This window comes from Hyperolius riggenbachi, chromosome 3, assembly GCF_040937935.1.
Source record: "Hyperolius riggenbachi isolate aHypRig1 chromosome 3, aHypRig1.pri, whole genome shotgun sequence".
Lineage (NCBI taxonomy): Eukaryota > Metazoa > Chordata > Amphibia > Anura > Hyperoliidae > Hyperolius > Hyperolius riggenbachi.
Window position 1 is genome coordinate 331,263,595 of NC_090648.1, and position 12,719 is coordinate 331,276,313.

At 44.5% G+C, this 12,719-nt stretch overlaps 2 protein-coding genes across 10 annotated transcripts in view; both read left to right on the forward strand.

Annotated features, from left to right (window-relative positions):
• Positions 1–12,719, forward strand: part of PPFIA2 (PTPRF interacting protein alpha 2) — a 409,727-nt gene that overhangs the window by 140,724 nt on the left and 256,284 nt on the right. The gene's annotated exons all lie outside the window — the stretch shown is intronic.
• On the forward strand, positions 1,188–4,767 carry LOC137560763 (uncharacterized). The gene is made up of 3 exons (XM_068271912.1): positions 1,188–1,725; positions 3,545–3,707; positions 3,861–4,767. Exons 1-3 carry the CDS (start codon positions 1,395–1,397, stop codon positions 4,765–4,767), a joined length of 1,401 nt encoding a protein of 466 aa, XP_068128013.1. The 5' UTR covers positions 1,188–1,394.

Here is a 12,719-nt window from a genome sequence, read left to right on the forward strand (position 1 = left end):
TGAGGGCCCTGGAGAAGGGGAATTAGTTTTCAGGAGGGGATGTCAGGTAAGTGGATGTGTGGGGGAGGGCTGATTACGTTTGCCCTGGGGGCCTCATTGTAGTTAGAACCAGCCTTAACCCACATACACCCAAATATAGGACGATTTCACTTATTTTCCTCGCTGGTTTTCTTCCGTATTGCAAAACAAAAATACAGTACGTTTAAGATTAAAAAAAAAATAATAATAATAATCCCCAAAATCTGTGATTGTGGAGGAGTGATCAACAAATCCATCTCCAAAGTCCCAAAACTATAGTGAGAGTTGCTTTTGAATTTTTGTCAAAGTAATTTTCGCATTGAAAATTACATTTTTGATTTCAAGAAAAATATTCGTGAAGATACATTGGGCTCTATTCACAAAACTTCTCATACATGACTTATTTATCACCTAATTGATAAAAAATAACATTTCAACAAATTTACAGGCAAAATTATCACTCAAAGAAAGTTGTTCTTGGTTATCTTCATTTCAATATTTCTTTTCTTGCCTGAATCATAATATATTTTTGCTCTTTGGGAACTTAAAAATGTAACATAGATAAGGTGAAAACAGGTGAAAAAGCTTTGTGAATCATGCCCATTGTATTTTCACAATATGATGAAAATGCAAAAAATCATTTTAGTAAGCAAATGTGCAGAAAACGGCAAAATTTATGACATTTTACAATAGCATTTTCACTCGAAAATTAATGCAAAAAGAATATTGGCATTTTTTGCTCATCACTGATATTTACCCCAACATATTCAGGGAAAACATTTCTCATTGAGAGTTGCTCATATACAGTATTTATTTATTTTTTCAGGGAAGATGAGGTAATTCTATAGGAAGGCTTAGCCGGATTTGCTAGGTTCCTTGCATTAAAGCAGCTTTATCTAATTTTCTCTTGATCCCAAGGTTTACCCAATGGCTTTCCTAAATACACAATATACACTGACAGATGACTAGTTTACATTTGCATTTTCCATAATTTATATTTTACATGGCTCTTCTTTACAGAAATGTTACAGTATAGGTTTTGGCCATAACATCGTTAATACTTGATGCACAGATATCTGTATGAGTAACCTGCCTCCCCCTGCCTAAGCCCTATTTCATTTTCTGTAGCATAAAAAATACCCTTGCCACTAAGGCCTAGTCCACACTAGGTCCGGAAACGTATCCGTGGCTGCGTTTTTCAAACCGGATGAAAAACGGAGTCCCGGATACTAATGTTGAAAATAGCAGCCAGCCTCACCCAAGTAAAAAACGGATCCGTCTGCGTTTGCGGGGACCCGTTTTCAAAACCTGAACGGAAGGTCCGGATCTGCTGCATTTTCACGGACCACGGATACACGGATGGGTAGCGCAAAGCAATGGGAAAACGCATCTCCATCTCCACAGGCAAAATAGCACCAAAAACGGATGACAAAACGGAAAGCCTGAACTTCCTTCTCCTCCCCTCAACGTCATCTCTGACAGCTTCCTGTTTACGAGCTGGGAGAGACACGAGTGCAGCCATCATGCCCAGGAGCTTCATCAATGTGGAGGACTTCATTATGGCCGTCCAAGAGCGGCCAGAGCTGTACGATAAGAAGAATGACCTCTATAGTGACCTACAGCATGCCAGGAGGGTATGGGAGGAGATCACAAAACAATTTGTTCCTGAGTATGACAAGTTTCCATCCAGGAAGCAGGCCAAGGAATGTAAGTGTGCCCCCTCATATCTGTGTTGTTTGAAATACATGTTTTTAAGTAATCTAAATGCCACTCTCTGCCCCCCCCCCTCCAGTGTCTCCTAAACTGCCACTCTTTAGCCCCCCACCGTCCCCTCCCCCCCCTCAATCTACCCCCCCTCAGTGTCTCAAAAATGCTCTGCCCCCCTGAAGTGTCTCCTAAACTGCCACTCTTTAGCCCCCCACCGTCCCCTCCCCCCCCTCAATCTACCCCCCCTCAGTGTCTCAAAAATGCTCTGCCCCCCTGAAGTGTCTCCTAAACTGCCACTCTCTGCCCCCCACCGTCCCCTCCCCCCCCTCAATCTACCCCCCCCTCAGTGTCTCAAAAATGCTCTGCCCCCCTGAAGTGTCTCCTAAACTGCCACTCTCTGCCCCCCACCGTCCCCTCCCCCCCCCCTCAATCTACCCCCCCCTCAGTGTCTCAAAAATGCTCTGCCCCCCTGAAGTGTCTCCTAAACTGCCACTCTCTGCCCCCCACCGTCCCCTCCCCCCCCCCTCAATTTAGCCCCCTCAGTGTCTCAAAAATGCTCTGCCCCCCTGAAGTGTCTCCTAAACTGCCACTCTCTGCCCCCCACCGTCCCCTCCCACCCCCCCCCTCAATCTAGCCCCCTCAGTGTTTCAAAAATGCTCTGCCCCCCTGAAGTGTCTCCTAAACTGGCTTCCCCAGTGCCACACATGTTGCATTTATAAGAACACTCATCTGTAAAAAGTTTAGAAAAAGTTTATTAAACAAAGAAAGAAACAATTAAAAATTTACATATAAAATGTGTAACTAAAAACAGCGTAATCAACCCCCCCCCCCCCCCCATCACCCACCCACTAAAAAAAACAAAAACAAGTACAGCAACAACAATGTCCACTCAAAGAGGCACAATAATGTCTTGGTATGGGAAGTACTCCTCCGGCGACAAGAAGTACTGTGCCAACCGATCCCGATTCCTCTGGGCCTGAACCCTACCCCTTGTCGCATACCGGCGAATTTGGGGCAAGTAGTCCATGTCGGCATGCTGGAGATTGTACCCTTGCTCCTGTCGAACAAAGTTGTGGAGGATGCAAGCTGCTTTAACTACAGCTGTGGCGTTGGCAGGGCTCAGCTGTAGTGGCGAGTGGAACATCCTCCACTTGTTCGACATGATGCCAAATGTACACTCCACCATCCTACGAGCCCTTGTCAACCGGTAATTGAACACGCGTTGCTGGCGGCCGAGGCCTCTCATCCCATACGGCCGCATGACATGGTGTGACAAGGCAAAGGCCTCGTCGCCAACAAACACGTAGGGGTAGCTGGGCGATGTTCTTCCAGGCCATGGCTTGTCCCCGGGGATGTCCAGCCGGTCCTCATTCAGTAGTCCATGTAACCTGGAGCGCCGGAATATCCCCGAGTCACTTGAACCGCCGTAGGAGCCAACGTCGACGTATACAAACTTGTAGTCTGCGTCGGCTACAGCAAGGAGTACCAAACTAAAGTACTTTTTATAATTAAAATACAGACTCCCACTCCTCGCTGGCTTCTGTAGCCGCACATGTTTGCCGTCAATGGCTCCTAGGCAGTTTGGGAAGTTGCACCTATCCCAGAACAGTTCAGCAACCTCTATCCACTTTTTAGAGTCGGGAACCGGCATGTACTTCTCGACGAGCTTGCTCCAGATCACCCGGCTTGTCCTGTTCACGATGTTGGCGACGGTGCTTTTGCCCACTCTGAATGTTAGATGTAAACTTGCATAGCTTTGTCCCGTCGCAAGGAACCTGAAATGAAATGACAACATATTGTTTGTTTGTTGTTTACACAGTTGAAAAAATGAAGACAAAATGGCGAAGTATACGGGACAGTTTTGTCAAGGAACTTAAGGTGGAGAAAGACGAACAGAGGAGTGGAAGTGGGGCATCGAAAAGGACTCCATATTGCCACACTCGCCTTCTTTCATTCTTACGACCACTCGTACAAGCGCGAGGGTGAGTGAGTGACGTTTGCAACTTGAAATTGCTGTTATGTGTATGCTCTCCCACAACAGTTTAATCTTTGTAGTTCAATTTTTTTTTTTGTAAACACCGATGCGCCTCTACTTTTCACACATGTAACCATTGCTGTTTATTTTCTACCCACAGTACTGAAGATAATTTTGATGCACTCATGGATGATTCTAATGAAGCACCTGCCGCGACAAATAGGGATTCGTCCCCTGAACATTCCTTTGAAGACTTGACAACCATCAACGTGGATGACATAGTAGAGGATGATTCTATGACATCTGAGTCACCAACCCCTTCCACATCTACTCCACGGCCAGACGCACAACCTGCCACCGACAAAGCAAATGCTGAAACCACTCGTTCAGAAGCCAGACGACCAGCTGCTCGCCCTACAAGTGCTCGTGGACAGAGCAGAACAGCTAATGTTCAGATGGCTGGAGCTGTTTCAAGTTTGGTGGGAATGATGCGCAATCAAGAAAGTATGGTTTCACGAAGACTACAGGATCCAAGTTCTGGTATATCACAACAATATTTGCAACACATAGAAATGCTAAAAAATCAATTAGATGAATCCAACCAAGTACTCCAAAAGGAAAGGCAGATGTTTCAGGAGCAGATTCAATCTCTACACATGCAGCATCGCCACGAGATTGACCGGATAATGCAACACCAGAACAGCCAAGTGTACTACTCGGTGATGTCACTTTTGCCTTTCATGGAACAAGTGCCACGACATCGTTTAATACAGTGCCAGTGTAGTTTGCTTGAGTGTATCAAAAGTCATTTTGAATTCTCAACTGCAACAAGTAGGCCACCTAGCGCATGGCAACCTTCTCACACTCAGCCATACCAGGGTCCATCTCCCTCTCAGTCATACCAGAGTTATCAGCAAGGCCCTTCCTTCCCTCCCTCTCAAGCAGATGAACGTCCCGTTTATACTCAGCTAGGTGGCAGTATGCAACCCAGCCCCCTTAATACGTCTCCCCAGCAAATAGGTGGAAACTACTCCTTGTTTTTTTATGAACAAGATCCTAAAAAGTAGGATTTGCTGCTCATGTCCAATGTCCCACACCCCCTGGTTCACTAGATTTGCTACCTGCCTTTGAAGGCCTTGTGATCAACACATGCCCAACGTAGCTTTCCATCAGCACGACAAAGGGATGAAGTTGATCCTAGGCCTTCAATGGCAGGTAGCTCAATCTACTGAGGCAGGCAGTGTGTGGGATCCACCTTGTGAGCAACATTGTTGACATTTTATAGAAATTTTAAGATGTGTTCTAGGTACTGCACTTAAATTACTTTGCACTATAGAGCTTTGATGCTCATGGCCAATGTCCCACACCCCCTGGTTCACTAGATTTGCTACCTGCCTTTGAAGGCCTTGTGATCAACACATGCCCAACGTAGCTTTCCATCAGCACGACAAAGGGATGAAGTTGATCCTAGGCCTTCAATGGCAGGTAGCTCAATCTACTGAGGCAGGCAGTGTGTGGGATCCACCTTGTGAGCAACATTGTTGACATTTTATAGAAATTTTAAGATGTGTTCTAGGTACTGCACTTAAATTACTTTGCACTATAGAGCTTTGATGCTCATGGCCAATGTCCCACACCCCCTGGTTCACTAGATTTGCTACCTGCCTTTGAAGGCCTTGTGATCAACACATGCCCAACGTAGCTTTCCATCAGCACGACAAAGGGATGAAGTTGATCCTAGGCCTTCAATGGCAGGTAGCTCAATCTACTGAGGCAGGCAGTGTGTGGGATCCACCTTGTGAGCAACATTGTTGACATTTTATAGAAATTTTAAGATGTGTTCTAGGTACTGCACTTAAATTACTTTGCACTATAGAGCTTTGATGCTCATGGCCAATGTCCCACACCCCCTGGTTCACTAGATTTGCTACCTGCCTTTGAAGGCCTTGTGATCAACACATGCCCAACGTAGCTTTCCATCAGCACGACAAAGGGATGATGTTGATCCTAGGCCTACAATGGCAGGTAGCTCAATCTACTGAGGCAGGCAGTGTGTGGGATCCACCTTGTGAGCAACATTGTTTACATTTTATAGAAATTTTAAGATGTGTTCTAGGTACTGCACTTTAAATTACTTTGCACTACTGATGTTTGCTGCTCATGGCCAATGTCCCACCCCCCCCCCCCCCCCCCTCGGGGTCAATAGAGCTAATCTTTCTCCCTGAACAGCAGATAGCAAAGACAATTGTCTATTGTCCAAGCTGGGCTGACCCCGGTCATGTGCAAGACATGTGTTCTGGGGGGAAGGGGAAAACAAAGACACAAAATGTAAAGACTTGAATGCCTGAACAGCAAGTACATGTTCTGAACCTGTCTCTTCCAGGTTGGAAGGAGAACTTTATAACCTACCATGTTGGTAGTTTTTCAATAAAAACTCCAAAAAAAATAAAGTTTTTGTTTGTTTACAAAATTGTCTCCTCATCAATACAAAATGAAAAGTGGTATAGGTAAAGCAGACATTACTTACCGCAAGGTGATCAGAAGTTGTTCCTCTGGGGTGATGGACTTCCGCAACCTGGTGTCTTTCTTCTGAAGATGGGGCCTCAACATCTCCAGAAGTTTATCAAAGCTTCAAAAAGGAAAGGAAAACACCATTAGCAATGTGACAAATATGGGAACAGGACAAGGTAAAGTATAGGTAAAATTGTTAATCAAGTGTACTTACACACTCACAGACATCCGGCAGTAGTTGAAGAACTTTGGTGGGTGTCGTCTGAGGTCTCTGTAGAGCTGAGAGAACTGCCCTTTCCTCTCCCTCTCTTGTAACAGGGGATGCACCCACCACCGTCTCCGACTTGACTCCAGGAGGTTTCCGGCATAGTACAGCAGGACACCCAGCCAGGCTAGGTTAAGCCAGTACATAAAGACAATGGGGTCCATGGCCTTGGCTGGGCAGCAGTGCTGGAGTGGCTGGAGTGCTCTCCTGCTGGAATGTGCTGAAAACAGGTGTTTCACACAATAGACATCAAAGCCACTCCCAAAACACTCCCCTGTACATTAAAAATATCCTTACATGGTGCTCATCTACTTTCTTTACAGAAAAACCACTCCCACTTCCCTGCTATTGTTCCAAATCCACTCCCACAGCCACCGCAACTACATTCCCCATGCTCAAAAAAGGTTATTTAACCTTTTTTTTGAAAACATTAACCACACCCATGTCCTGCCCACTGAATTGACCACACCCATGTCCTGCCCATTGAATTACCATTCAAATTTATTGATTATTGTCCCAAAAACTCCTCCCTTTTGGCTTCAATTCCATTGAAAGGCATAGAAACGTTTTCTGTCCGTTTTTTGGGGTTAAAAACGGACCGGAAACGGATGCAAAACGGATGCACTTTTTGGTAAAACGGATCCGTTTGCGTTCCGCGGGAGTTCCCCTGAGCACGGACTGCTGCATCCGTCCTGCAACTGGGTCTAGTGTGGACCTAGCCTAAATGGGAGTCTTAAACAAAACCAAGAATCCCTCTACTGGGTGCAAACCTAAAGGTGGCCATACACCAGGCGACTTGACGGCCAATCGACCATCCAATTCGATTATAATCAAATGAAAATCGGTCTCGCCAAGTGCATACCCGAGCCAACAATGCAACCAATTTCAGGAAGAAAATTGGTCACATTCTCGATCGCGCCTGCTGTAAGATGTTTCTCAACTGAGTGCCCGGCGGTGCGGCGTGCAATTTCCTGACGATCAACTAGTGCGACTAAATCCCAGATGCTGTCCCCTAATGTAATTGTCCCCTCTAATGTAATTGTCCCCTCGTGCCCAGTGTAAATGTATACATTACCTCTCCGTGGCCTCCGCTTGTCCCCCTGATGGCTTCAGGCATTCCATCTCTGCATACACCCACGCCCCACGTGGTTTCCTTACTAGGAAAAGACGTGGGGCCAGTGGGGACAAGCGGAGGCCGTGGAGAGGTAATGTATACATTTACACGGGGCATGGGGGGCATACATTAGGGAGGCAAGGCACAGCGTCGAGGCGGTGGATGTGGCGTACAAGGCCAATTCCGAATCGATTTCAGCATGAAATTGATCGGGAATCGTCCTGCGGTGTATGGGCAGCTGAAAGATCTCTCATCAGATTGGATAAGAGAGAGATTCGTCTCTTGTTGGAATCTGCCCATACATAGCTAGATGTATGGGCACCTTAACATTTGCCCTAAATAAAACCTCAGAAATGAACAGTCTTTATCGGCTCAAATTCCAAATACCCTTTGATCAGTCAAACACAAACACATGGTTCCCAGTGCAAGACTGGTTAGACCAGGGGTGCCCACACTTTTTTGGCTCGCAAGCTACTTTATAAATTCCCAAGCTTGCGAGATCTACCAACATTTAAAATAGCCAGGTATAGGTGCCCCCAATATAGGTAGCTAGACATAGGTCCCCCCCATATAGATAGCTAGACATAGGCGCCCCCATATAAATAGCTAGGCATAGGTGCCCCTCACATATAGATAGCTAGACAAAGCTTCCCCCTCATATAGTTAGTTATAGGTGCCCCCCATATAGAGATCACCTTAGGCATAGGTGCCCCCCACATATAGTTAGCTAGGCATAGGTTCCCCCACATATAGTTAGGTATAGATGCCCCCCTTATAGATATCACCTTAGGCATAAGTGCCCCCCACATATAGATAGCGAGACATAGGTGCCTCCCATATAGACAGCTAGGCATAGGTGCGCCCCTCTCTCCACCAACCACTGCTCTCCTCCACATTGTTACTACCCTTCACTGACCCTGCATGCCCGGAGGAGCATGCAGCATGGGACCTCACATTAGCGGCGACCAGCAGTGGAGAGGAGAGTGGAGGGTAATGGCGTGTATACAGGAAAAGCACTTCTTCTATACACGCTGTTACCCTTTGCTCTCCACTGCCGATCGCCACTAATCACAGGTCTCAGTGCTGCTCCGCCGGGCATGCAGGATCAGTGAGGAGGATCCCGACAATGTGGTGGATGAGAGCAGCGGACTGGAAGGAAAGGGGCGGGCCGGGGAGGAAGGAGGTGGGCATGGAAAGAAGGGGGTGGGTGGGACGAGGCTCTCGCCTGCCGCGCAGCTCCCTTTTGCCTCTTCTAATCGTCGATTTGCTGCTCTGCGTAAGGCACGGCATGGTACGCCAGCGCTGCATAGTCAGCGTCTGATGTACTAATTGAAAATGCCGACCGCGATCTACCAAGCAGTCCTTTACGATCTATTGGTAGATTGCGATCTACACATTGGGCAGCCCTGGCTTAGACTGATCAAATCAGCCTTTTTATCTTACCAGAGCATTGGTCTCAGCACATCAAGTCCTGGAGAGGACTTTGGGTAATTGGAAGTGCAGAGGAGAGAAATCTGAGGCACATGTACACACCACCTATCACTTTCCTGGAGACCCTCTCCCTGCTACTGTGCCACACTTGTTTTGGGATATAAAATATATGGGCATCTTTATTGTCTTATGAGAGCTTATTCAACCACTTCAGCCCTCAGTCGTTTTCACTTTATGCATCCGAGCAATATTCACCTCCCATTCATTAGCCTATAACTTTATCACTACTTATCACAATGAACTGATCTACATCTTGTTTTTTCCACCACCAATTAGGCTTTCTTTGGGTGGTACATTTTGCTAAGAGCTACCTTGCTGTAAATGCATTTTAACAGTAAGAATAAGAAAAAAACTGAAAAAATTCATTATTTCCCAGTTTTTGGCTATTATAGTTTTAAAATACATGCCTCCATAATTAAAACCCACGTATTGTATTTGCCTATTTGTCCCGGTTATTACACTGTTTAAATTGTGTCCCGATCACAATGTATGGTGACAATATTTTATTTGGAAATAAAAGTGCATTTTTTCCGTTTTGCATCCATCACTATTTACAAGCTTATAATAAAAAAAGGAAAAATTTAATCTTTACATAGATATTTAAAAAGTTTAGAACCTTAGGTAAAAAAATTTTTTTTTTAATTGTAATGTCTTTTTTTTTTTTTTATTAACCATTTTATTTGGATATTTTTGGGAGGGTGGGATGCAAATAGTAATTTTTTAATGTAAATTTATTAAATTTTATTTTTTAATGTAGATGTAGTTTTACTTTTTGGCCACAAGATGGCAACCTTAGGTTTGTTTACATGATGTCACTCTAAGCGTAATATGTACGCTTAGAGGGACGTAGGGGGACGTAGGAGGCAGAAAAAGCAAGGCTTCCGAGAGAAGCTGTCACTTTTTCTGCGGGGGAGAGGAATCAGTGATTGGGCACCATGGCCCGATCCATTGATTCCTGGGCTAACGATCCGTGGCCGGGAGCATACGTGCACGTGCGTGATCGGCAGCGGGAGCGCACATGGCCTCCTGGACATAGCTACTATGTCCAGGAGGTGAAAGTGGTTAAACCATACCTGTATTGACATGTGACATGAGATAAACATAAGCACATGTAGTAATAGTTCTAATAAGTCTCCAGTCCCTTTCCGTTTCCCAGTACAGCAAGAGTTCTTCTAAAGCTAGAAACTTAAATTATCTTTTCAAATTAACTTGTTCAACAGCTTGTCAATTTTAGTCCAGTCTCCTGAAAAGTAAATAGAATCTAAAAGGCTGGTATCTGGCGGGAAGAAGGCAGATAATGAGAATTTATGCAGGAAAGTTCAATAGGTCATTAATTTGGTTTATTTTGCAGATTTTTGATTCTAAACTGAAGCTTTGAATGTTTGATGCAATCTTAAAATTAAGCAAATAAAAATATGAGACTGTTCTATGTTACTAATGTTATGTTTATCATCAGTACTACACACCCAATTATCTCAGTTTATTTTCACTTTAGGGAGAGGGTTACTTTACAGTTTACCCAGACAAATCAATGATTAGACAAACTAAAAGATACAGTACACAGAATTTAATCATCAGCTTTCAAATCTGTTCCTCTCTGATTATCTCAGAAGCAAAATTTACAATTTCTGCAAATTTCTTGATGATCACTAGTGCCTCCCATGTAGTCTACTCATCAATCTCTTTCTCCTCTCCTGCGTCCTGTTTGTCCGCTGTGATCAATGGAATTCTCTGTCCTCCATTTTGAAAATGGTCATTACCCCATAACAGCGTCCTGGTCAGCACACTGTTAAACTGTAATATCGCCCACTTGAGCCATAGGGAAACATGGACATTACCTTGCACATTCAGTTGTAACTTACAAAAGCTGATATATAACTGACAGCAACTGATATATTTCAGTTCTGACAAAATCTTGTCAGAACTGGAAGGGATCTCTGTAAGAGTGGGTCCACACTAGACCCGGTTGCAGGACGGACACTGCAGTCCGGATCAGGGGAAGTACCCACCGTACTGCAAATCAGTTTCCGTTCAGGTTTTTCCCTGACAGAAAACGTCTCCATCATTAGGAAGGAGTGGGAGGATTTTTTTGGGCCAATCATAAAGCTCAGGCTATCCGTTTTAACATCCGTTTTTTGCCTGTGGAGCTGGAGATGCGTTTTCTCATTACTTTCACTACCCCTGTGTGTATCCGTGGTCCTGATCCGTTGCGTGAAAATGCAGCAGATCCGGACCTTCCGTTCAGGTTTTGAAAACGGATCCCTGCAAACGCAGACGGATCCGTTTTTTACTTGGGTGAGACTGGCTGCTATTTTCAACATTAGTATCCGGGACTCCGTTTTTCATCAGGTTTGAAAAACGCAGCCACGGATACGTTTCCGGACCTAGTGTGGACTGGCTCTAAGAAGAGAATGGTGAGCTTCCGAGAGGAACTGACGGTGATGTTAGTATGTAATATTCATTTGCAGCTACATCATGTGTTTTAAATAATTTTTCTCAGTTCAGGTTCCCTTTAATTCACTTGTTTTTATTGTGATTGTGGCCAATAAATCCATGTGATTTTTGTCAGTGTTCTCTGCTTCTTTCAGTTCAGCATTTATTGTCCTCCCTGGTTACGCGTGTTGATATGATTGTTAAAGGGGACTGGCTTACAAATAGTTTTCTGCTTCTCATGAGCTTCTTTTGACCCTATTTTTTCCTCTTCAGCATATTGTATATGCAGTTTATGGTATCGACTAGGGATGGTCCATAGAATGCAAATAATTCCAAGAAATACAAATTCCACCTCAGTGAATTTGATTGGTCAATTTTCAAGATGCATAGATCATCATAATTTTGTATCAATTCAGGATTATTTGTATCTCATTGAACATCCCTAATGTTGGCATTCTGATATTCCTTGCGCCTGATGAAGTGGCGTCAAACCCCAGTAGCCTGAATGATCTCTGTTTCTGGGGCCTTCAGACGTATCCTTGGATTTATTGTGTTTCTGATAAGGCCTCCTTTCCACGGACAGTTGAACTGTGCGCTCAGCAAGCAGTGGCCAGACTGCAGTGAGCAGCTATCAGGCAGCAGTAAGCAGTTGTGATAGTTTGAGAGGCTTTTCACTGCCTATCAACTGTCCATGGAAAAGAGGCCTAAATGTTGCATCTTGGCCTCCACTGGTATGTAAAATAAATGACTTGCTCTATGCTCATACATGAAATCTAGATGTTGGGTAAGAGGTGTTTGTGTTTAGAAAATAAAAGCTTAATAAGGTGTGGGATTTAGCACTGAATTGCTGATGAGCTCCAGCTCACAAAACAATTGTAAATCTAGGTGTACCTCATCCTTTTCTCACATGGATCGGTTTTGTCTCTTTAGGAATGAGGAATAAAGATAAAATATTCAAGTTGTATAATCTTAAATGCCTCAGTTTCTAGAATGCTGCAAGACTTTATGATAGGGCACCAGCTATAAGCCACTCTTTGACGGCATGCCATGTGTTCTTTAGATGCTGACGAGCTGCAAACTGCTACCACTGCTGTCTGCTAACATGCCATAATTCACTTTCTAGCATAATTCTAAGTAGACAAGCTTTTAACTTGGAGAAGGAAATGAGATGTGTTAACAGCAGGGATGGTTTCAGCAGAGGTAGG